The sequence below is a fragment of the Capra hircus genome, chromosome 11 (genome assembly GCF_001704415.2).
Source record: "Capra hircus breed San Clemente chromosome 11, ASM170441v1, whole genome shotgun sequence".
Lineage (NCBI taxonomy): Eukaryota > Metazoa > Chordata > Mammalia > Artiodactyla > Bovidae > Capra > Capra hircus.
This window is the reverse complement of record NC_030818.1, coordinates 12025185-12052310: the sequence shown is the minus strand read 5'-3', so window position 1 is coordinate 12052310 and position 27126 is coordinate 12025185. Positions and strand designations below refer to the sequence as shown.

The following is a 27126-nucleotide window of genomic DNA, read 5'->3' as shown; positions in this document are numbered from 1 at the left end:
GGGTTTTGTTATAGATACTTTTGTATGCTTCTATCAGAAAAACAACTACTTATGGTCCAATACTTCCAGGAACCACAGGGGATAAAGTTTTCTGAGTCAGGTTATTTTATTTTATTTTTTATTAATTTGGTTTTGGTTTGGTGGTAGGGTGGCAGGGGTAGCAGGAGAGTGACATTACAATCTTAAATAAAAAAGGCCTCCATGTAAAGGTGAATTTTAAATGACTTGAATAAAGACCTGAAGAGAGAAAAGAGCAAACACTACAAGTATCTGGAAAAGGGCCTTCTAGGAAGAGTTGATGTCAGGTGCAAAGGCCTTGAGCTGGGCCTGTACCTGACATAGTGGAGACACAACAAGGAGGCTGTCAGAGCCAGAGTGGGTGAGGAGAAAAGCAGAGATGAGGCCAGACAGTCAAGTGGGGTGTGTGTGTGTGCACAAAAATTCTACAGTAGCTTGTAGGTCATTAAAAGGGCTTCCCAGGTGGTGCTAATGGTAAAAAACCCACCTACCAAAGCAGGAGACATAAGAGTTCTTAGGACATAAGAGACATGAGTTCTATTCCTGGGTCAGGAAGATTCCCTGGAGGAGGGCACGGCAGCCCACTTTAGTATCCTTGCCTGGAGAATCCTATTGACAGAGGAGCATGGTGGGCTACAGTCCATAGGGCTGCAAAGAGTCGAACACCACTGGAGTGGCTTAACATTAAAAGAACTTAGGCATTTACTTAAAGTGAAATGGGAAATCATTGTAAGGTTTTGGACAGAGGACTGATATGATCTGACTTCTGTTTTAATTGTTTCATGCTGGTTATCATATTGAGAATAGTCTGTAGGGGGGCAAAGTCACAATCATGGAGACTAGTTGGGAAGTTACTGCAAGAATACAATGAGAAATAATTACTACTTGAATTATGAGAAAAATGATAGTTCTAAATGGCTGGTTTTTGCCTATATTTTGAAGGGAGAGAAAAGACGGTTTCATGACAGACTGGATGTAGGAAGTGAGAAAAAGAAAGGAATCAAAGATGACTTCAAGATATCTATTCCTACAAGCAAGACCAGAATTGCCATTAACTGAGGTGAAGAAGAACAGGTTCCTTACAGAAGGAACAGGTTTTTTTGAGGGTGCCATGCTAAGTCACTTCAGTCAAGGCTAATTCTTTGTAACCCTATGGACTTAGCCCACCAGGCTCCTCTGTGTGTTGGATTCTCCAGGCAAGAACACTGGAGTGGGTCACCATGCCCTCCTCCAGGAGATCTTCCTGATCCAGGGATCGAACCTGCATCTCTTACTTCTCCTGCATTGGCAGGTGGGTTCTTTACAACTAGTGCCACCTGGGAAGCCTGGTTTTATGGGGCGGGGGTGAGGGGAATCAGGGACTTAGTTTCAGGACATTTAAAATCAGGATATAACATATTAAGAGTTTTAAAATTATTATATAAGATGAAGATAGTATATTTCTGGCCTGGAAAATACGACCATATTTATATTTTTAATGCAATAATCACTTTGATTCACAATTCCTCACTGCCTCAATAGGAATTATTTGTAAACTAGAAGTCATTCTAAAAAAAGATGTCAACATTGTGAATTTATTTCAGAATTTGGATTGACATTCTGGCCTAATTTTGGAGCTCAGTTAGGGGGGATTCATGCATCTCAGAGGGATATAGCAAGGATGAAATGCTGGATGGACTCTAAGGGAGCATTCCCACTGAGAAAAAATGATACCCATCTGGGCACAGAAATACAAAGGCATCGCCAGATACTTGAACCCAGGTGCTCACTAAGGTTGGGGGAATATGACCAAGTGTTTCATCTAAGAAGTCATCTCCTGTCTAGGTAGGCTTTCCTCATGACTCTCACTATAGGAAGTGAAGCTCTTCCTATCTGGGGTCACAGGGACTACCGGTGATGCTCCCTCTCCCTATATTTGGCCCTACCTTGCTCAGGGCTGTGATCTCTGCACTTCATTTAACAGGACTGAATTCAAGTGAAAATGAAGAGCATGGTGTGGCAGGAAAATAATGAATACTATTTATTTAAGGGAGTTTGAGTACAAATATTATCAGAAATTCAATCTAATTCCATTTACTTCTGAAATGGCACAAAACAATATTGAGTCAATGCATTCAGAAAGCAGTTATGAAAGCATAATACCTCATAGGAACTATGTTACCCACTGGAGCAGGGGAAATTTGAGGATAAATAAAAACAGAGATCGTGCCCTTGGTGAACTCAGAATCTAATGGAGAAGGCAGATGATTAAACAAGTAATTACAAAGGAGTTAGTAATGAAGGGACAAACAAAATGCCAGGGACCCAAAGGGGGAACAATTAAATCTGTCTGAGGAGGCTGGGAAGAATCTATAAAGGAGATGACATTTGAGCCACGCTGTGAAGGAAGGGGAGGAGTCTGTCACTTTATCAAGAGAGCAGTCTGTGACAGGCAGAGGGGGCCTAAAGCTTGTCCAGTTTTTGGATCAGGGAGGTGTAAAGAGTGGTCCTATAAGAGGTTACATGGGGAAAAGACAGGGAAAGGAGACTAGAAAGACAGGCTGGGACCAGATTTGCTTTGCTGGGAGTTTTTCATTTGTTCTCTGGGCAACAGAGCTCTTAGGCTTTATAAGCAAGCAAATGACATAACGAAAACTGTATTTTTAAAAAAATAGTAGGTAGCAGAATGAAAGAAAAGAAATAAGAAATTTTCAATGGTAGCAGCATAAGACAGGTCAAGAGAAGAAGAAACAATAAAATAGTTTCATACTTAACAGAAAGAACCATGAATATAACCACTATCCGCTTATTTTCCAAGTCAATCATTACCTCCTCCAATGAAATTAACTGTCTTCTTTCACTATCATTTAATCAATCAGACAGTGAAGGAAAAGAGGTTCACATAGATAGACGTAGGAAGTTGGTATTCCCAAGAAAACACAAGAAAAACCACTTTCTCTCTTTTAATGATTTCTATCAGAGGTTATAAGGGAAGGAAAAATTAAATTAACAGCATCATATGGAACTCTATAATCAAAAAAGATCCAGATGAAAAGGATGACTACAATGGTGTGGTCAGTCACCCAGAGCCAGACAGAATTCCAGTAGAACTATTCAAAACCCTAAAGGATGGTGCCTTCAAAGTGTTGCATTCAATATGCCAGCAAATCTGGAAGACCCCACAGTGGCCACATGACTGGAAAAGGTCAGTCCTCATCCCAATTTCCAAGAAGGGTGGTACTAAAGAATGTGCTAACCATCAAACAACTGCACTCCTCTCCCATGCCAGTAAGGTCATGCTTAAAATACTGCATGCTAGGCTTCAGCATTATGCGCACCAAGAACTTCCAGATGTTCAAGCTGAGTTTAGAAAAGGAAGAGGAACCAGAGATCAAATTGCCAACATTCACTGGATCATAGCTGAAGTTAGGGAATTCCAGAAAAATATCTACCTCCGTTGCATCAACTACACCAAACAAAGCCTTTGACTATGTGGATCATAATAAACTGTGGAAAGCTTTTGAAGAGATGGGAATACCAGACCATCTTACCTGAGAAATCTGTATACAGGTCAAGAAGCCACAGTTAGAACCCTGAATGGAACAACTGGTTGGTTTAAGATTGAGAAAGGAGTACGACAGGGCTGTCTAATGTCACCCTGTTTGTTTAATCTATACACTGAGCACATCATGAGAAATGACGTATGAGAATCAAGACAGGCATGAGAAACATCAACAACCTCAAATATGCAGATATTTGACATACAAACTCTAATGGGAGAAAGTGAAAGAACTAAAGAGCCTCTTGATGAAGGTGAAGGAGGAGAGTGAAAGAGCCGGCTGAAAACTAAATATTAAAAAATCTAAGATCGTGGCATCTGGACCCATTAATTTATAGCAAATAGAGAGGGAAACAGTAGAAGTAGCAACAGATTTCCTCTTTTTGGGCTCTAAAATCACTGCATATGGTGACTGCAGCCACGAAATCAGAAGACGGCTGCTTTTTGGTAGGGGAGTTATTACAAACTTAGACAGTGTGTTGAAAAGCAGAGACATTACTCTGCCAACAAAGGTCCATATATTCAAGGCTATGGTCTTCCCAGGGGTCACATAGAGTTGTGAGAGCTGGACTGTAAAGAAGGTGGAGCCCTGAAGAATTCAGTTCAGTTGCTCAGTCGTGTCCGACTCTTTGCGACCCCATGAACCACAGTACACCAGGCCTCCCTGTCCATCACCAACTCCCGGAGTCCACCCAAACCCATGTCCATCAAGTCGGTGATGCCATCCAGCCATCTCATCCTCTGTCATCCCCTTCTCTTCCTGCCCTCAATCTTTCCAAGCATCAGAGTCTTTTCCAATGAGTCAGCTCTTCACATCAGGTGGCCAAAGTATTGGAGTTTCAGCTTCAGCATCATTCCTTCCAATGAACACCCAGGACTGCTCTCCTTTAGGATGGACTAGTTGGATCTCCTTGCAGTCCAAGGGACTCTCAAGAGTCTTCTCCAACACCACAGTTCAAAAGCATCAATTCTTTGGTGCTCAGCTTTCTTCACAGTCCAGCTCTCACATCCATACATGACCACTGGAAAAACCATAGCCTTGACTAGATGGACCTTCGCTGAAGAATTTATGCCTTCTAACTGTGCTGCTGGAGAAGACTCCCGGGAATCCCTTGGACAGTGGGAGATCAAACCAGTAAATCTTAAGGGAAATCAACTCTGAATACTCTCTGGAAGGATTGATAAAGCTGGAACTCTGGTATTTTGTGAACAGCTGACTCATTGGAGAAATCCCTGATGCTGGGGAAGATTAAGGGCAGAAGGAGAAGAGGGTGTCAGAGGATGAGATGGCTGGATGGCATCACCAATGCTATGGACATGAACTTGGGCAATCTTTGGAAGATGGTGAGGGACAGAGAGGCCTGGTGTGCAAAGAGTCGGACACGACTGGGTGACTGAACAACAACAACAATGTTACTCTAATCACACTTGGATTTAGACCAGGGAAGCACACACACTACAAATGTTGTATTGACAAATGGTTAGCAACATACACTCTAAAAAGAATGATACACCTTCCCTTCCCTTTTAACATACATTCACTTTCAGTGATGTTGCTAATTCATTATTGTTCTCTTAAACATAGCTTTGGTGTACCAGTAGCTCCTGAGAACCGCTCTCTTCCCATTGTCTCTCCAAGTCTCTTGTGGCCCCAAGTCACAGAATACCACAGACTATACTAGCAGTAGCTTTTAAAGTAGCCAAAACATTATGACAGAGAACCTGCTACTTGTCTTCACCAGGCCCAAAGCATCAGAACTCTGGGAAGAATTTGATAGGTCTTTTCTGGTTGATGCTTAGCTTAGGTGAATACATGCACCTCAATCTTTATATAAAATCTCTGGAGCATATTGTTTTTTTTAGCATACTCTGGAAAATAGAGAAGTCAAACCTTAGTTTTTCTAGCCAATAGTAAGCTCATTTGCTCTTTTTACAGTAACACTGGAGGTAAGCAATAGTTTGAACATTTTTTATTATTAGCATGGAATTAAATTTCACACACAATTTTAGAGACACCATAAATAGTGAATCTCAAATGCACTGGTCACAGAACACTTTTATAAAACTAGGTAAACAAAATAAAATTAAGAAACAAAATCATCTCCTACTGACCCATTAACCAGAAAGGCAAGAATCATCACTTCTAAAGGCTCAGCAATATTTCCCTCTTTCAAATGCCTGTAATGCTTGCACAATACTCAATTTGTCAGTCATATGCTACTTTTCAGAAACATCAGGTTTATCTTTCTTACTAGATTGTAATAAGCTAAAAGCTAAATTGGAGATCCATCAAATCAGATTACCAAAAACCTACCACAGGACAGGGCAATGAGAACTGAAAACCAGACAATGGTAAATTAAGGCCCTTACTGATGTTCATGGGCTACTCAGTTTTTTAATGTGCAGCAAAAAAGAAAAGACATGGAATAAAAAAATAAGAATACCCTCTTATACCTCTTGTGTTAACCAAACACTTAAAATTTATAATTTATAGACTCAGTATTGATGAGGGTGCTGAAAAACTAGTACATGAATACACTACTAGGTGTACTTTAAGTTACTTTGTTATATGAACCAGCAATATATTTAAAAGCCATAAAAATGCTTTTATAACTCTTGCATAAAGAAATTACCTTAAGGAAAAATTCAGATTCAAAGAAGGCTTTATGTATGAACACATTATAATTTAAATATATAAAAAAACACTAGTAATAACATAAGTCCAAAACTAATAATGACTAATTAAATGATGAGATACTGAAATGAAAAGACGCTTCCTCCTTGGAAGAAAAGCTATGACAGATCTAGACAGTATATTAAAAAGCAAAGACATCACTTTGCCAACCAAGGTCCATATAGTAAAAAATAAGGTTTTCCCAGTTATCACGTACAGATGTGAGAGGTGGAACATAAACAAGGCTGAGTGCTAAAGAACTGATGCTTTTGAATTGTGGTGCTGGAGAAGACTCTTGAGAGTCCCTTGGAGATCAAGGAGATCAAACCAGTCAATCCTAAAGGAAATCAATCCTGAATATTCATTGGAAGGACTGATGCTAAAGCTGAAGCTCCAATACTTTGGCCTCCTGATGGGAAGAGCTGACTCACTGGAAAAGACCCTGATGCTGGGAAAGATTGAGGGCAGGAGAAGGGGGTGACAGAGGTTGGATGGCATCAGTGACTCAATGGACACGGGTTTGAGCAAACTCTGGCAGATGGTGAAGGACAGGGAAGTCTGCCGTCCATGGGGTCATAAAGAGTCAGACATAACTTAGTGACTAAACAACAACAACAAAATTGAAATATGTTTCATAATAAAAGCTCTAAGAAAATTAAGAACTAAAAGAAAATTTCTCAACTGATGAGAAGCATAAAAAAACTTACAGCTATCATTACATTTAACAGTGTGAAATCAAATATTCTCCCACTAAGATCAGGAATAAGCAAGGATATCTGCTCTCAGCACTTCTACGTAAGATTGTCCTGGAGGTCCTGGTGCAACTAGTCAAGTCAGAAAGCATCAATTGGAAAGGCAGAAGTAAAACTGTCTTTATTCACAGATGCCATAACTGTCTACCTAGAAAATCCCAAGGAGAAGGCAATGGCACCCCACTCCAGTATTCTTGCCTGGAAAATCCCATGGACGGAGGAGCCTGGTGGGCTGCAGTCCACGGGGTAGCTAAGAGTCAGACACAACTGAGCGACTTCACTTTCACTTTTCACTTTTATGCATTGGAAAAGGCAATGGCAACCCACTCCAGCGTTCTTGCCCGAAAAATCCCAGGGACAGGGGAGCCTGGTGGGCTGCCATCTACGGGGTCGCACAGAGTCGGACACGACTGAAGTGACTTAGCAGCAGCAGCAGCAGCAGCAGCAGCAGAAAATCCCAAAGATGCATAAAGCACTATTAGATATAATAAGTGAGTTTGAAAATTTTGATATTTAAGATCAACATACAAAAACCAATTGGGTTTCTATATACTAGTAATGAACAATTAAAAATTGACATAAAATCAACAGCATTTAAAATGAACATGAAGTACTTTGATTTATCCTAGCAAAGTATGTGCACATTATCTGAAAAACTACAAAGCACTGATAAAAGAAATCAAAGACATAAATACATGGAGAGACAGGCTATGTACATGGATTAGAAGACTCAATATTGTCAGAATGTCAATTTTCTCCAAAGTGACCTATGAAGTTGGTAAAATCCTAGTCATAATTCCAAGAGTTTTTTTAGTAGCAATCGACAAAATGATTCTAGAATATCTATGTAAAGGACCTAGAGTAAATAAACAATTTTGAAAAAGAAAAAATACAGGAGGACATACCACATTACCTCATTTCAAGACAATATAAAAGCAAGATCAAGACAGAGCAAAACAATAGACACACAGATGAACAGAACAAAGTATAGAGTCCAGAAATAGAACAGTACAGCTACGGTCAACTGATTTTTGATAAAGGTTTCGAGGCAAATCAATAAAAAAGTATGGTCTTTTTAACAAAATGGTGCTGGAAAAACTGTACATTCTATATAAAAATATGAACCTTGACCATATTTTACATTATATTAAAAAATTAACTCAGAAAGTGTCAACAGAGATGCAGATGTAAACAAACAAAAACAAAAAACAAAACAAAAACCCCAACTGTATACAACAGTCCTGGAGAAAAAACAGGAGATAATCTTTGTGTCTTTGGGTTAGGTAAAAATTTCTTAACAAAGAACTTCATGTTCTACATTATGCATGAGCCATAAAAGAAAAAATTGATGTCACTGTGAACTACATTTTATTGAGGTAAAAATCTCAAACTTTTGAAGAAATACTGTTAAGAAAATTAAAAGCTACGGACTAGGAAAAAAAGTTGCCAAACATCTAAGAGAACTGCTAATAAGAATATGCAACAATCTTTTACAACTCAATAATAACTATTTTAAAACTGGATGAAAGATTTGAACAAATATTTCATAAAAGAAGAAGAAACACAGATGTCAAATAAGTACACAAAATAATGTTCAGCATCAACAGTCATTACATGAATGCAAATAAAAACCACAAGATACGCTATATATACCTATTAGAATGTTAACAATGAAAAGAAAATCGACACTATCAAATGTTAGCAAGGGTGCACAGCAACTGTAACTCTCCAATATTTTTGGTGAAAATGTAAAATGGTAAAGCAACTTTGAAAACAGTTCGACAGTTCCTTATAAAGTTAAACATATACTTACTATATGACTCAGTAATCCCACTCCTAAGTACTCCAGAGAAATGAAAGCACATGTCCACATAAGAACTTTTACACATATCTTTATTGTAGTTTTTTTTCATAATATTCCCCAAACTGGAAACAATCCAAATATCTACCACCTGGTGAATGAGTAAATAAATAATCCCCATTACAAAATAGTAGTCTGTAATAAAAATGAAGAAACTACTAATATACATAACAATATGAATGAATCTCAAAAGCATCATGCTAAGTGAAAGATGTCAAATGAAATGTATGGGTCTATGTATATGTATTATTCCTTTTAAATGGCAAAACTGTAGCATCAGAGATCAAAACAATCATTGCTAGAAGCTGAGAGTAGAAAGAGGAGACTCACTGCAAAGAGGTATAAAGGAATTTTTTGAGTAATGGCAATATTCTGTATCATGATTTTGGTGGTAGTTACACAACTGCACAACTTTGTAAAAATTTATAGACCTGTATATCTAAGAAGGATGAATTTTTACTACATGTTAATTATGCCTCAACAAACCAACAAACAAATAAAAGACTGTCACACCAAGTGTTGAAGAGAATGTGGAACAACCAGAACTCTCATTCACTGCTGACAGGTATGGAAAATGGTACAATCACTTTGGGAAATAGTTTGACCTTAAAAAATTAAAGTCAAACATATACTCCAATAATTCCTCTCTGACTATTACCCAAGGGAAATAAAAACATGTATCTATGCAAGCACTCGTACATGAATGTTCATCTGCCTTATTAACAATAGTGCAAAACTGGAAACAGAATGTTCATAAGAGGTGAAAAATAAAATAAAGTATAATATACCCATATAAAGAATATCATTCATCAATAATAAGGAATGAACTATTGATACATCTACTCCATGGATGAATCTCAAACATGCTGGTATGAAATTCCCTTTCTGGAATTTTACATAAATTCTAGAATTGGATGTATCAGTAGTTTATTCGTTTTATTGATGAGAGATATTTCTTTAATATAGGGCATAGCATAATTTATTAACCTGTTATATTTATGAACTAACCTACTGGAAACATTTCTTAGTCCTATAAAAATGAAGATTTTATAGCTTATAAGATTAAAAATGCTGGAGTAAGCACTAAATAAGATATTGTAATTACATCACAATATTTGGTAAACGTATAATCTAAGATAGTTGGAAACTACATCTTAGCAAGGTCAAATAATATCACAGCTAGAAATCCAGGTCTTCTTGATTCCAAATTTCTTAACCATTATGCTGTCTTAACAGCGACTATAAGGTTACTGTAATTTACATGTACAAGAATTTCCTTTTCCTGACGTTTAAGGAGTTGAAACAAAGGGAGACACTAGAATTTTAATAGGCAAAAAAAGAGTTTCTTTCTCCATACTTAAGAGGTTTGGAAATCTGCTTACATAGCAATTAGAATAGACTCCAAAAAGCTCTCTGCTAACCTACTGGGAACAGATCCCAAATCTCGGATTGATTGGGATCTTGCCTATATAACTAGTCAAGAGCCTGGTTTTCTTTTCCACAAAAGAAAGATATTCTCAGCAAATGTTACAGTGTAAAATACCAAAAGGGAACATCAGAAGCTATACTAGGAAAGTGAGCTGTCCTTAGACACCAATACTATTCAGAAGGGCTTCATGCCCAAATTTAACATTTCATATATAATAATCCCTTAGTCACATCTTAAAATGCCTTATCATTTCTCTCTCTCCACATTCTCAATTGGTTATTTTGCTCCTGAAATCAACAAAGACCAAAACAAGAAATAATCCTGGCTAGTCAAGGAGGGTCTACTTTACGAGGTGAGCATCCCATTGACAGAGCTGTGTGCTTGTGTCTGAAATTCTTCTGCAGCTCCCTGCTTGCTGATAGGTGTCCTACAAAAGGCTCCTTCCTGTGCGGCTGCCTGAGAGTCAGTTGCTCCTGACTGCCCGTTTGCCTCGGTGCGCTCACACTGGCGTGCGTCCCACTATAGCTGTTTCTTTTACTTGGTTCTTGCTCCATCTTTGCTTGCTTCATTGCACTTGACACTTTAGACAGCCCTTTTGGTTCCCTATCTTTACTGATGTCTGTTTCCCCTTTCATAGTTCATTCTACTTCATTTCTTTACCAAATCCTGTTTTCTGAGCTTGCTTAATAAAGGGTTTTAACCTTCAGATCAGGTTCTGGATGTTCCTTTTGCTCCTTGTTCACCGTGGGCCTACGCTTGTAATGGTGGCTCCCAGAGAGCTAATTCTCTTACAGTTATGGGGGCTTCTTTCTTTGCAAAATGAAATATGCCCCAAGTCCCCAAATCTAGCCCTTTGCTGTCACTCTCTGCTGCCCTCCAGCGGCTACCAGTAGGATACACTTGACGACCCCATGGACTGCAGCCCACCAGGTTCTTCTGTCCATGAGAGTTTCCAGGCAAGGATAGTGGACTGGGTTGCCATTTCCTTCTCCAGGGGATCTTCCAGACCCAGGTATCGAACCTGGATCTCCTGCACTGTAGGCAGATTCTTCACCGAGTGAACCTCAAGGGAAGCCCTGTTAAAAATTAGTTCCAAGAAACGGCAACCCACTCCAGTATTCTTGCCTGGGAAATTTCATGGACAGCGGAGACTGGTGGGCTGCAGTCCATGGGGTCACAAAGAGTCGAACACAACATAGCAACTGAGCACGCACGCACTGGCTCTACTGCCCTTTGGCCTGTGCGTGTCCTCTAATAGGACACTAGACAGTGCAGTTAATGCAGATGAGCTTTGTGTTGGGAGCTCATCAGGCTTCAGCTCAGCCAGCACTACCTACAACAGCCTCTGATTCCACTGTTACTCCCAGGAAATTCACTGGTGATGACTTTCCTGTCCTTTCTCTTGAGGATATTATTATCTAAGAAATTCACAAATTCCAGGCTTATGCATATGCATATCCACACTGTGTTGGAGGTAAGGGAGAAATCTGAGTTTCTGAGTCTTGGCTTGCTGAGAAAGTAGAGAGTGGTGCAGTGCCTCAGGTCAGCCTAGTAGCTAGTCTCACAGACTGCGTAGGTCTTTTATGATTTAGCATGAGGATCACAAATGTCTATGAGCCAACGCAGAAATAACCAGGTGGCTTACTATGCTACACTTATTTGCTCTTCACATAAGAGTTGAAAGGGAATGAAACTAGCCTCTGAACTGACACATTTCATTGGGCTATCTGGAGTGATGCTGGCACCATGCTGATGTTAAAAGTTACAGAGATTTTACTGGACCAAAGGAGTAGGAGGATTGTCACAGACTATAGACACTCTCTTCTGGAAAGGCTATTCTATACTTGGGTAGAACTTCTAGCTGGCAGATCTCTCTGCCTCCAGTTTAAAGTAGGAAGTAGTGGACAACTCTGTTGACCAGCTTTAGATTAGATGAGCCATCTAACCCAGGGCTATACCAATATGAGTTGCTAGTAACAATGGAAAATGTTAGCCTGGCCAGCTTGTAAGTCAAAGGCCAAGTCCAATGTATTATTTGTGGGAAAATACATCAAAAGCCTGGTGTTTTATCTCCTGCTACCCAAAAGATTGTCCACAACTCCTCTAACTGAGGGTTCTTCATCCATTGCTTATTTCCACGTATCTGCCATTAATATCCTATTATTAATGATTCAGCATTTCCGACACACAAAGTATCTACAGGAGGAGGCCCTTAAAGAAGCTAAGAGGCCTCTCCACCAAGCACAACTGTGCAAAGAGTTTCTGTTGCCTAAATTTTTGCTAAGTGGATATGCCTCCTCTCAGAGGAAAAGCAAAGCCCCTAGCAAATACACAGTGGAGCTCATTAACCCTTCCATCTGCCCTTCAAGGACCCCAACTACTCTTTACTTCAAAAAAATCATTGAGGAGTCTCCCTCTTCTGAGACTACCATGGTCTCAATGCGGTGAGGATCAACCAGTAATATTTGTTCCCTCTCCTCTGACTCCTGACCTCCTGAAATGATTCCATGAGACTTTAAGAAATTAGACCTCTGAATTGCTAAAATGATCTCCATAGAGAGAGGTTAATAAATAGAAAATGGTTTTTCCTAACATGCTATAATGTTATCTGGCCCATTAAATATCTGGGTCTTTTCCTAGCTCTTAAGTGATTCCTTATATGACTTTCTATTACCAAAGAGTTGTACTCTACTTGGATATTATCCCATAAAACCCTCATCTAGAAAAAATGGGTTCTGTGTTAAATCAGAAATGAGCCCTAAGACAGAATTTCTGAGCTCACCTCCTCTCCAATTAAGAGGCTGGTCTAGGTGAGACAAAGTCTCAACAGTTCTAGAATAAATTCTCCAACCAACCAAAAACATTCAGTAAATCCTAGAATGTATGACATATTACTGGCAATTCCTTCTGTAAATCTTCCATGACAGCTCTAGTTAATATTGTCCTGAGCAAGGTAAGGAGGTATATCTGGTTTGCAGAAGCTGCAGCCACATTGCAGTAGCTGAAGACCTTATTCACCTGTGCCCCATCCGTGTGTATGCTGATCTAGCGTTGACTTATCTGAGGTCAAAAGTCTAGCTCAGTAGAGTCTATTCTTGGAAATATTCCCATTTCTACTTTTTTTTTTTTTTTTTTTTTTACAGAACTAGACCCAAAAGGGCTTCCCTGGTGGCTCAGCTGGTAAAGAATCTGCCTGCAATGAGGGAGACCTGGGTTCGATCCATGGGTTGGGAAGATTCCCTGGAGAAGAGAATGGCTACCCATTCCAATATTCTGGCCTGGAGAATTCCATGGACTGTATAGTCCATGGGGTCACAAAGAGTTGGACATGACTTGAGTGACTTTCACTTATTTACACTTAGAGACCCAAAAGTGTTAGCTTTCTCCTACTTCAGAATAGGAAGTATTTGCTGTCAGAAACTCCTTTAAGGTTAGAGGTATCACTGTGAAGGTTATGAGCACCTGTCAAAACAACTTGGGCAAACGAATTTTGTCAATACAATCAGAAAAACCAAAGGACTACTTTTTGAAGTATTTCAAGTTAACCATCTTATTTATGCCAGGCTGCCAATCATACCTAAATACTCTTTTGTGAAAGCCTGCTTATCAGTATCGGAGAAGGCAATGGCACCCCACTCCAGTACTCTTTCCTGGAAAATCCCATGGACAGAGGAGCCTGGTAGGCTGCAGTCCATGGGGTCGCGAAGAGTCAGACACGACTGAGCGACTTCACTTTCACTTTTCACCTTCATGCATTGGAGAAGAACATGGCAACCCACTCCAGTGTTCTTGCCTGGAGAATCCCAGGGACGAGGGAGCCTGGTGGGCTGCCGTCTATGGGGTCGCACAGAGTCAGACACGACTGAAGTGACTTAGCAGCAGCAGCTTATCAATATGCAGCAGACTTCACCTTGTCCTGGAGATCTTTATAGAAAATTCTGCAGCTGTCCCTAAAACTGACCAATATAGCATCAATACCAAAAACAGATTATCTAGACAAAATGGCATTCTCTCAAAGCACCAGGGACACATGAAGAGAGATTTTGGGAAGGGCAGAATATTAAAAAGGCCTATTTTACCACCATGGGCAAACTATACCAGAATATAAGCTCCACAAGGGCAGGGACCATATTTTATTCATTATCCTATACCCACTATACCACTACACCCACTATCACAGTGCTAGGCATATGTTGAATGAATGAATGAATAAATGCTTTCTGATTAGGGAGGTCTATATTAACATTCAAGTGCTTGCCATGCTTATGTTAAGACATGGACTATAGCCTGAAGGAACTTTTAGTGGCTCTGTATCAGCAGAGATTTGTGAAGGTGTTCCAATATATTATTAATACTACAATCTCTTCTAATCAGCAATGACATCTACCTACATTGTTGTTCAGTCACTCAGTCGTTTCCAACTCTTTGTGACCCCCATGGACTGCAGCAAGCCAGGCTTCCCTGTCCTTCACTATCTCCCTGAGTTTACTCAAACTCATGTCCATTAAATTGATGATGCCATCCAACCATCTTATCCTCCATTGTCCCCTTCTCCTCCAGCCCTCAATCTTCCCCAGCATCAGGGTCTTTTCCGATGAGTCAGCTCTTCACATCTGGTAGCCAAAGTACTGGAGCGTTAGCTTCAGCATCAGTCCTTCCAGTGAATATTCAGGGTTGATTTCCTTTAGGATTTACTAAATTTAGGATATACTGCTTTGATCTCCCTACTGTCCAAGGGATAGGTTACATATGCTATCATATTGGTTGTACACATAATCTTTTCCTAGATAATTCAATTAATCTCTTAAACCATTCCTTCCAACCCCACCATTCACATCATTTATAGAAATGACATCTTCCAATTTCATGGGTTATCAAACTGTTTGATTAATAACTCTGGTGGAGATGACTCCCAGTTTTATAGGTCATTATTAAATATCCACAAACTATTTCAAACTATTTGAGCACCTGGAGAGCATTTCTACCGACAACATTACTGATCCACACACTTCAATACTAGAGGGTTAATACACCACGGTCTCTACTTACCATCAAGAATATCCTTTCATAATAACTTTCCCCTACTATCTACACCCACACCTCCCTTCTTTACCATCACTTATTGACAACTGCTCAGTAAATACATGGGAAAAAGACAGGCTACCACCCCTCCTTATTAAGTAGTACATGTGGGAGACGGCTTTCTTTCAGTTTAATACTGGAAGAAATGATCAGTGACGAAGACTGATCCTTGAGGCCTTTCCTGCCTCCCCCCAGCCTAGCCTCCTGTGTAATCACCTACTTAGGGGTTGTTTAGTCTGGTTAGGGTGAAATAATATAAAATAAATTCTATTAAGTATCATTTTGATATGTGCTATATTAGACAAAAGCACTTTTTTGATATAAATGGATATTCAACTGAGGCTAAAATATAAGTGATTATTAAGCAAAGTTAGGATTTTTTTCCATAAGAGCCAACAGCAGTCAAGCAAAGGGAACATATTCCTCTTAATGGGAATACTGTTCATTGAACTTGGGGGTAGGCCAAAAAAGACAGAAAGTAAATTTAATAAAAAGACAAAATTTTATTGAACAGGATCAAGATAGGAGAGGAAATAAAAGGGGCCGTTCTACATAGTAAGATTCTAGAGTGGTTCTCAGGTTTCCCTACCTGATGTTGGCTAACTTATTGATTTTGCCTATGTATCTCTAACAGGTATAATACCAGAATTTGTTCAATATCTCCAAAGAAATTTACAATTGTTTCTCTTAGGTCCTATAGTTGTTTTTAAGGCACGTTAAGTCCTGCAATGGAAATGCACTGTGTTTACTTTAGACAGAAGGTTTAGAAATTGGAGAATAACTGGCCTAGAGGGAATGTCACCAACTCAATCTAAAAAAAGCCACAGATATCTTGGGATGGCTTTGCTGTTTAAGAGTCGTTGCCAACAAGCTCCATTCAGGAGATCTGATGCAATGTCACAACCTAATTCATTCAGCTTTATAAAACTTAAGCATATTGGAAGTAAATAACTGTTGATGCCAAAGAACAGAAAATAATGCGACACTGCTAAAGAACACATTCAAGCCTTTGCCTATTGGTCAGAAATGGAAGGTGAACAGCTAAAAATTAAATAAATAATGTAATAATTATCAGGGGGATTTAAGACTCTCATAATGAATGGAATAACAGAAATGTGAAATGTTTCAGGGCAGCTTGTAATAAACAGCATTTGATGAGGAGATACAGAACATAACAAAAGAGGTCCAAGAAGAAGCTGAGAAGTAAAAGAAAAGAATAAAGAAGAGAAACTAAGAAAATGGTATTTAAAGAGATGAGCTTAATACTTAAAGGCAGAAAGACAGTTAGATCCTGGTTAACAACAAACACACAGACACATACATACACACGCACATAAACATGCACAGATTTTTCCAAACAATACTTCAATCAGCTATTCTTAATGTAACTCTCCTCTCGGTTTAACTCTCCATCTTTACCATGAAAAACTTTATACTGCCACGGCCTACAAAGACCTCTCTACTTCACGGCCTTTTTTTGTACTTAGAGATTCAATTTTGCTCCTGATTTGCATTGTTTATTTTGCATCATTATATAACAGTCATATTCCAACTAGACTGTAAGTTGGAATCTATTTCCCTATTCCTTGAATTTGGGCTGGCCCTATCTGTGACCAACAGAATGCCGAAGCCAACAGAATGCCGAAGAAGTGCTTTTTCAAGTGTAGGCCTCAAGAGGTTTTCTCATTTCCTCTTGCTTTCCCGGAACCCTGCCAGGATGCCATGTGAAGAAGCCTGGCTTGGGCTGTTGGTTAGAGAGAAATCACAAAGAGCAGAGAAGACTCAGCTTAGCTAAGGCATCCTGGATCAGGGAGTCTGCAGCTACTCTAGTAGCTCATCTCAAAGTCTGATGAGCTCAGCTGAATCTATCCAGTCTGTAGAAACTTGAGCTAAATAAATGATGCCCATTTTAAGCCAATATGTTGTGGGGTGATCTGTCACGCAGCAAAAGCTGTTGAAATAACTGACACATACACAATGGTTTTAGCCTTCCAATGAAATACTTACTCATAGTGTGCCTTATATTAGAATCAAGTATTTGCTGTTCACCTCTTTGCTATTAGAGCATATTATATCCATTGTGTATTCCCACAACACCTAAGTTGTAATTTGTTCATAGTAGGCACTCAGAGTTTGATAGACTGAAATGAAAATCAGCTAAAGTTCAAATTCTGGTGTTCACTGGCATTATTTACTTAGAGTTTAACAACAGAAGAAAATACCAACCATAGTACTGTTTGAGAATCAAATAACTACTGAGGATCTGACAGTGGCCTTGTGTTGCTACTCTCAATTATGAATCATTAAGGGACAGCAACTATTAGTACCTAGAATATAAATGCTACTTCAAGACAGTTAATAAGTGAGCCCTTAAGCTGACCTTCTCAATATTTAGGATTAATCCAAAGTTTGGATTTTAATAGAAATAGCACACATTTGATATATGGATGTGAAATTGTACTGCAATTCTACTTTCATGAGCTTGAGAATACAGAAAATATAAAGCACAAAAGGAGATTTTGATTTGCACTAATCCCCATTAACAGTTGGTTTTCTAAATCCAGAAACCTGACAAATGACTTATGTGTGTAAATATGCTTTAATTCTGAAGTGCTTTACAAATGTAAAATATCATGAAATCCTGTGTATTCAGAATGTCATTTCACTTTTTTCCTTAAGAAGTAGAAAAATCAGAGTAGACAGGATGGCTCAGAAAGGATAAATCGTTTTGCTATCCACATCTAATTTGCTTCCTAATAAAATTCTATGGCTTTCAAATGACACTCTGCTATTATAGTCTGTACAGAGATGATTTCATCAAATATTCTATGTTTTGAATATTTTCAAAATTATCATTCAGTTGATAGTCTGAAATACTCTAAAGCAAAAGGACATGAAAAACATGATCAGCATGAATATATTCATAAACCAGTGAGCAAAACAAACTCAATGACAGTAGAAGAACATCCTTGCTGCACTTAATGGGCACAAATCCCCCCTTTCCATGGGTGCATATATGTATCCTATAACATGCTTTAACTTTAATTTCTTTCTTTAACCTAAGCCATTTCTGATCAATACTGTTATCTTTGACTTATAAGGAACATACATAATGGTCAAATCAAATAGTAAGGTGGGTAACTGAGTCAAGACATTAAAGGTTTAGACAGGCTAAATAAATAATTAAATGACTAATTATTAAATAATGATTTAATGATTAAAATCTGGTTTGTTAATAAAATGTCTTAAAAGGAAAACACTGTCCAAAGAGAGTGAAACCTTCAGCTGTGGTGCATAAAATCAACCACATAAGAACTAGATACAGAATGGGTAACAATGTTATGTGTGAAAAAGATTCAATCACTAGCAGATGGAAGCTCCATATATCAGGATACATTTACATGATTTTTAAGATCAGCACCCAGCGTAGCCCCCAAATTCTGTAACTCTATTTTAGGATTCCAAAGAGTAGAGGCAAAAGGACATATATTAAAGGACACCTAATCACGTCTTATTTGAAAACATATTTCCAGGCTTTCTATTTATAATCTGAACATCTCTTAATGGTTCATAAGCTGCTCCCTTTAAAAACAATGCTCATTTTAATTAATTCATGAGAATGACTAAGATGAACTACAAAGAGATATGCATTTTCACCATGGGATGGGGAAAGATTATTTTTGTCACACTGATTTAACCTACCTGAGGTTAACCTGCTAATAATGAGCTAGAGAAGTTTTTCATATGATCTAAGAAGAATTTAAGCTGCCTTAATAAAGACAGACATAAATAGAAATTAAGTGATAGATTCAGTAGAAAGAGGCATACTCTTTCATGATTCAGTGTTTTAGAGATTTTTCTACTACTAAAAATTTCATGCAAGGAACTCTGAGAACAAAAATGTAATAGAAAATAGGAACTTAAGCATGAACAGCAGTGCTCACTGAGAACTCACAAGTAGTTCAGCATTCATCCCGGCTCAGATCCACCTTATTTTGGCTGTGCTTTCTAACTTACTCCTGTAGTTAACATTTTCTGCGAACACTAGTTACTTTCCATAGGGAACAAAACCACAAACTTGAGAGAATGACCACACTTCCTTTTCATGAACAGTGAGAAGAAAAAATTTTTTCCTTGGATGTGTTTTTCCAGTGAATTCAATTTCTGCTTTCCAAGAAAAGCCAATTGGCTCAGAAGTCTCTGAGAAGGAACAGTGCGGGGATAGTCAAACAGATACCATACCACAAAACTCCAAAGCAAAATCCCAACCTTTCAGCCTTAACATCAGTCAAGGGGTTAAAACCTGAACACCTCAGTTGAGTTGCTGAATCCACAGGTGGAAGGTCTAAAGGGATACTCAGCTCCATTCGGGACCATGCTGAGAAAGCCTTTATGTTTAAGAGAACCCCCACCTCAACTCCTAAATATTAAGTTGACACACGTTTCTGGGACGCGGCCTGAATCCGCAAACTTTGGCGGGTCTATAGAGACACAATTTTCTGTTTTCTGCTTAACAGGGCTTTCCAGAATTGTCATCAGATGACAGATTACACCACCCATCCACAAGGATTCAGGGGTAGCTCAGGCCATCCATTATGGGTTAAAAGCTGTTTTAGCATGAATCGAGTCACAGTGGTAAGGAGACTACCAATACAAGGGGTCCTACAGCTTTAAGAAATACCCTGGGCATCTAAAAGTTCTCAGAATGCAAACTTTGTCAGCTCTGAAAACAAGAGGCACTGCATCATTATGGCAGGAGAAACAAAGCCAGCACCCTTTTAAAAACAGACAAAAAAAAAGATTGTTTTAATAGGAGAGAAGCATCAGTCATTGATTCTTACTTCATTCACACTTTCTATCCAACCCCATCCATCTTCAGAGTGAAGAGATGACAAAGCCCAGTTAACCCTCTCCCTCTTTCGGCCCCCACCCATACTGCTCCTCTGTACCAAATCCACCAAGACCCACCAAGCCACCCTTTTCAATCTGCAAGCAACAGCTCTATAGAATGACACTGTCTGATGGGCTTGCAAACCTCAGGTATACCTAAGTACCAGCTTTCATCACACTACTTTAGTAGGGTTACCTGCCAGGTTGTCATGACTGGTCAGGGCCTTTACTAATCACCTAAAATGACCACTCAGTCACTCATGGCTGACCACATTCTACAAAGGTGGGGATGAGAAGACTTAAGGGAACAGAAAAAAAAGTCAACAAACCAAACCAACAATCCAGAATGTAAAATATTTCATTTTTATTAACAGTTACTGCCCTCATTATCTGCAAACAGAAGTTCTCTAAGCAAGCAGTCTGCATCAGTGCACCTGCTTAGCATCAGTTTGCCGAGTTATCTTTTCTGCTGTGTCTGCAAAAGCCAACTATAGCACAATGGGTCACATCACTTGAGGGTCACTTGAGTCCCGCTACATTCTGGGGCCCTCCTTCCACCTCCTCCCTTTCGTTCCATCCACAAAACCTTTAACTCCACCATAGCTAAGGATCCCAGATAGCTAAATAAAAGAGGTGGCCTCAAACACAGGGAAAAGCCCTTAGGTCTCCAGTGTGAATCACCAATGCCAATGCCCCTCCCCTCTTCTTTTCCTTAAGACCTGATGGTCTTCAGTCACACATCTTAAAAGAAAAACAAAAAACAAAAACACAAAGACTTACTTGTCTCAAGTCGATGAAGGCCAACTGCAGCGTGTCCTCCTGGAACCCAGGCACCGGGCCGGATCTGGCAAACTCTGTGGGAAAGAAAAGAGGATAAAAAGCGCCTTTAACTAACCATGGACAGGGAGATTGGCAGACGGATGACAGGGAAGACAAGAGAGGCTGGGGGAGAGGAGGACCAAGCTTCTAAGGAGTCATGTCTCTCTCCCTTCAGCTTCTTTGTTCGCCCTTCAAAATTCGTGTCATCAAAACACCATTAATTCCAGCATCCTGACAGCAAGGAAACTGTACTAATTCGACCTGAAATTTATTCCCATGAGCCGCGCTGGGCTTCAGAGTATTTGTTTTGTGAATGGACAAACAACTTGCAAAGGAGGAGGGAGTGGGGGAGAGAAAAAAGTTTTTCCTCTCAACACAATAAAATCTTCAGCTGTGAAACTCTTTTCAGTTCCGAGAGCTATTTATATTTTAGATCACTGAAGGAATTTTCTAATTTCACGCCTGTCACCTCATTCCCCAAGCATTTATCAAAAAATATTCCCTGCCACATCATTAATTATTCCCTCACTGATTATTTGTATTATCTCATGAGTGCATTATTGCCAACCCACACACAGACACACAAACACACAAACCAGCAGCAGAGGCTGCCCCAATCTAGCGCTTGGCTCTTCAGTAGAGGAGTATTACACATATGAAAAGACCCATCTAAACAAATATCACTGCAAAAACGTAGGAAATTTTTGTATATGTCCATCTTCCTAGTGTATTCTTTGTTCTTGACTTCTGCTTCTATTTCACTCTTAGAAATTATTTTTCTCTTCCTGTACTCCAATTGAGTCTTAGGTCAAAGAGACACACGGATGCTATTTGCAATTTACAATAGTGCCTTGGGTACATGCTTAGTTTACGACTCTGGCTTCTACATCATTAAGAAGAAGGTAACTGCACAGGACTATAGGGAAATGTACTAGTTAACAGTTAAGAATGTCAAGTTTTATTGTCCCTCAGCCCTGCTTATTATGAAATCGAAAGGTCTTGTTTAAGCCCCTATATACAGACAAAACAGACACATAGAAAATTCAAAAGTTGTACAGTTACTATCCCTTGAATTCTATCTGTGAAGTTAAACAAAGCAAGATAAACATTTAACATCAATCTACTATTTACCTCAAAAACAACTCAAATATCTGCTCAAAACAAATATGAAAAGGGATGTTTTCCTTTTGATTTAATTTTTTTCCAGGAATGAATTTAAGAAACTACATGAAGTTGGTATCATATTTTCTTTTGAAATTAAATAAAATCTACCAATATATTTGCATATATGTCTAGAAAATTCCTCCAAACAACTAGTAACTGGATAGCTTCAAATGATGATTTATGAACAATGACAGGTATTCCTGTTCTTTAAAAATATTTTCCATCTAGGAAATGTCTAATGGGTTTTCATAAATTCCTTGCCCTACTTTAAAAAATATTGTTAACAAGTTAAGTTGCAGGGAATATAAAAGCACTACATGAAATAAAATTTAAACCAATTTATTAAACTAATTATATAGAGCACAAATGTGAAGTTAAAAAAAAATTCTTATCCTGGAGTTTTCACAAAATAGTCTTACTTTAGAGATTTCAAATAAAGATAACTCAAATGGAAGGAGATAAACCATATAGAGTGACAGCTTACTAAGTTTCTATTTACTTTGGAAAGAACATTTATATGGCATTTATAAATTAATTCTATCATATGTATAGCCCAAATAAAGTTTTAAAAGGGTAAAGTTCTAAAACTGTACAAATACATGATGAGAGCCATGTTAATAAAAGCTTAAATAATCCATCCTTCATATCTTTCAATAGCAATCATCTGTGATAACCTTGTATATAACAGCTGCTCAATCACATGTACAACTTTCTCATACTATGCTCCTATAGAAAGCAGCTCTTTGAGTCATAGCCACAGGCACTCTTTTTGACAGCCTTGATGGTCAGACGTTCAGCTTAAATAAGCTTCCTATGTCTGACGATTTCATCCAAGGTTGGTGGGTCACCACTGTCACTCCCATATGACATAGGCCTTATGCTGCATCACCTGAAGCACTGACACCTCCTCTGTCAGTAGGAAGCCCGCAAGTCAAGGTGCAGCAGCTGTCAAGGTGTTCTGCTGACCCACACATGTTCAGTTCAACAGGACTGCCCGGTGATACATGGGTTCAGTGCTTGAGAGCTGGCTACACATGGCTGAATCTCGTGATTGGGCATGCTCCCTGGGGCTGACAGGATGCTGAAACCACTCAGGTATCTGGATCTGATACATATTTAGTCAGTCACACTTTATAGATCTCATTTTATGACACACTCAATTTTCCAGGTTCCCAGAGGACACAGTGGCCTTTTAGATTTGATTTTAATTTTATAAATCAGAGAATGACAATTGCATCAGGTGCAACAAAGTGAAGAGATTAATTATTTAATATAGAAATATTACACACTATATATTCAACTTCATATTTATATTTTCTCATTATTTTATAAATGCAGTCCTTATCCTCTCGTGTAGACAGTAAAATTCTTAGGGGTAAGGACCAGAACACAGAAGACAGCAAAGTGTTCAAAATAGTAGATGTCCAACAAATACCTATACTTTACAGAAATAACAAGATCAATTAGTTACACATATTCTTTACTGCCAATGAAACTCTTTGGATTGCAATAGTAAGGCATCCTTAACATGAGTATCAATAAGTAGGTTTTAGGAATATACGAGCTTTCTAAAATTAGGTGCACAATGATTGAGGGGATGGACTCTGGGGTTTTAAAAATCAGAGTTTGAGTTCTACTTACTAGCTCTATGGATATGTGCAAACTACTTGATCTCCTAAAAGGTTCAATATCTTTATTTCAAAAATGAGGGTGGCAGTGTATTCCTTATACTGCTGCTATGAAATATTTAATTAGCCACAGCACAGGAATTTTCACTCGTATTATTTCAGAAAAGCAATAAATATATTAAGCAGATCTCCTATAATTTTGTGACCCGATATTTCCTTTAAAACAGGACTGTTCCTGTAGAGTCAATTTTTTACATATATGAAGAATGTTAATAGCATAAGAAAGTGTGAATATTTTTAGATTAAAATTTGTATTTATCTTCAACTATATAAAATACAATAACAGTAAAATACATGACAGTAAGCATTCATTTAATAATGTTAACTGAGGCTATTAAAAAGAGAAAGAGTACAAGGGATTTTATTCTCCTTTACATTTTATAAACTTTAAAAATGAGTACAGGCCACTTTTATAATCAGAGAAAAGGAAGTAGAAGAACACATACATCTCCGAATTATTCAGTGCTATTTTCTCTAGTAACAAGAGCTATAACCTGTTCAAGATTTAGCATTACAGGCAATTGGGATTGATTTGCACACCCATATTCTCAGAGGCTGCTTAATAGAGAGGAGAACAACTACACATGGGAGGGGTACAAGAAGCCCCCAGTCCACTGAAACGTATACGAATTGACTCTGAACACAGACGCTTTTCCTTATAATCACCAATAAAAAGGAGCACGTGCCTGTACTAGTGGCCAAGTAGAACAAACGGATGTATGGAGGACAGTGAAGAAGCCCCTTTTTGGACTTGTCTCTGCTTTCTAAGATCTGTAGTAGGTTTTCAGTCTCTAAGAGGCTTAAGCCAGTGCCAGAGTTCCCCAAGGCTGGAGTTCTGCAGAGTGGCACCAGCCTCACAAGAATATCAAGGTGCTTGTTCCACTTCATGGAGAACCAAATCCTACCTTTGACTATCTTATGTTATCTGGGGACTGAATCAAGGTTCCAATGAGGCTGGCAAGAAAGCTTCCTCTTAAAAAACTTGTTCAGGTTATTGGAGCTTCTGGCCAGCACCAAGCCATCCTTTTGAGAGCTTGGCTCACCCTAGTTCCTTTTCACTGCCCTTAATCACAGTGTGGTTTCTCAAGAGTTGAAACGGCTATCAGAGCTTGACTCTCAAATCCAATTTGCAAGTATAAAAAATATTTTAATGAAATAAATATTTCATTAAAAAATTAAAGGGAGGTATACAAATTATAGGAAAGGCAGCATACTGTTAAGTGAAGGTATAAACAGGGAAAGAAAATCACACACAAAAATCCTCTCACTTTTACTTAACAAATATCCAACATTTTTTCACATTCTCATACACTCTTAAATTTATGAAGTGTGACAATATTTTTAAATTAATATTAATTTCTCAAAAATATCCAACAGGTTTACAGTTCTAATAACCTTCATAGTTTACTGAAATAAAAATTACCAAAGTAGAAAATAGAGGAATTCAACTAATTTCAAAATGCTTTCTAGACTTCTTGAAAGCTTTTCTTAAAGTGAACTACCACTTAGAGAGGGGAGGAAAAAATGTTTAAATAAACTTTAAAATTACTTGGTACATTCACATTTCACTGAGGAAAACAAAATATACATTTGATAAAGAGCATAGAACCTTAATTTTAAAAAAAGCATAGAACCCTAATTAGAAAAAATGGGAGAGTCACAGTTAGAAGAGGCTTTGAGGAGTCAAAATAATTGCCTTATAGCCAGAGAACAGTATTGTAGTTTTTCAGAGTTCAAGGCCTTGAAAGAGTAAAGGAAATTGAATTAAACTCAGAAAGGTTAAACCTTAAGTGATTATAAGTGAAGTTGGCTGGTGAGGACCCGGAAAAGCTTGACTTATGTGTCTGCTTTTTTCCCTCCTCTTGCTTGAAGAGTTCCCAGGATACAGCACTTCTAAGCTTTAACATCAATATGGATAAAAAAATGTTGCCTGCCATTTTTGTAAACAAGAATGTTGCCTGCCATTCTGGTGAAAATCAACCATCAACCACTGCAACTACCCTAGACAGTATGCCCTGAAAGGATTTCAGGATGGAGAAAAACAGGATACTGGCCCAAGATAGGATACATATCAAAGGAATAAATTCCATGAGTCAGACTTTTGCATCTTTCCATCTACAGATAAGAACCAAAATCATTAATTTGAGATGTCTGCCTTCTATGATTAGCAGTAATCTATTGATGTTTGACTCTATGTTTTCTTTTTTTTCAGCAAAAATTCCTATATATTCAGGCTCCTCCCTTACCTTTTGGGAACAGTTTTATCTGAGAGGTGCCTCCCAGGCTTTAGTTCTCAGTGGTGAAAGCTATGGATTTTCCAGTGGTCATGTATGGATGTAAGAGTTGGATCATAAAGAAAGCTGAGCACGGAAGAACTGATGCTTTCAAACTGTGGTGCTAGATAGTTCTCTTGAGAGCCCCTTGGACTGCAAGGAGATCAAACCAGTCAATCCCAAAGTAGATCAACCCTGAACATTCATTGGAAGGACTGATGCTGAAGCTGAAGCTCCAATACTTTGGCCACCTGATGCGAAGAGCTCACTCATCGGAAAAGACCCTGATGCTGGGAAAGACTGAAGGCAAAAGGAGAAGGAGGTGGCAGAGGATGAGATGGTTAGATAGCGTCACCAACTCAATGGACGTGAGTTTGGACAGACTCCAAGAGAGAGGGGCAGGGAAGCCTGGTGTGCTGCTATTCATGGGGTTGCAAAGAGTCCGACACAACTTAACGACTGAACAACAACAAGGTCACCAAATAAAACATAGCTCCCCCCACCAAAAAAAGGCTGCCTTAGTCTGTAATCTGTATATCCAGACAGGACATTTGAGAACTTATCAAAAACACGTTGTGGGAAACAGATTATAAAAGAAATTCCTCTGAATCTTTGCAAATTGTCCATAAAACAAGAATAATTTTCAAAGGACAATGACCAAGGTGAAATTTATTTCAAAAAATAAAAACTAGTGCAATATCCGGGAAGTAGGTAAAAGAGCAATTCTTTTTTTAAATATAAATTTATTTATTTATTGGAGGTTAATTACTTTACAACATTGTATTGGTTTTGCCATACATCAACATGAATCTACCACAGGTATACATGTGTTCCCCATTCTGAACCCCCTTCCTCCTCCCTCCCTGTACCATCCCTCTGGGTCGTCCCAGTGCACCAGCCCCAAGCATCCAGTATCATAATTCTTAGAGGAAAAGCTA

The 27126-nt window shown here is 38.6% G+C and overlaps 1 protein-coding gene across 1 annotated transcript in view; it reads right to left on the bottom strand.

Annotated features, from left to right (window-relative positions):
* Positions 1–27126, bottom strand: part of EXOC6B (exocyst complex component 6B) — a 705276-nt gene that overhangs the window by 147836 nt on the left and 530314 nt on the right. The window contains exon 20 of the mRNA XM_005686374.3: positions 21025–21098. Coding sequence (XP_005686431.1) covers positions 21025–21098 — 74 coding nt within the window. The remainder of the gene's footprint in view (positions 1–21024; positions 21099–27126) is intronic.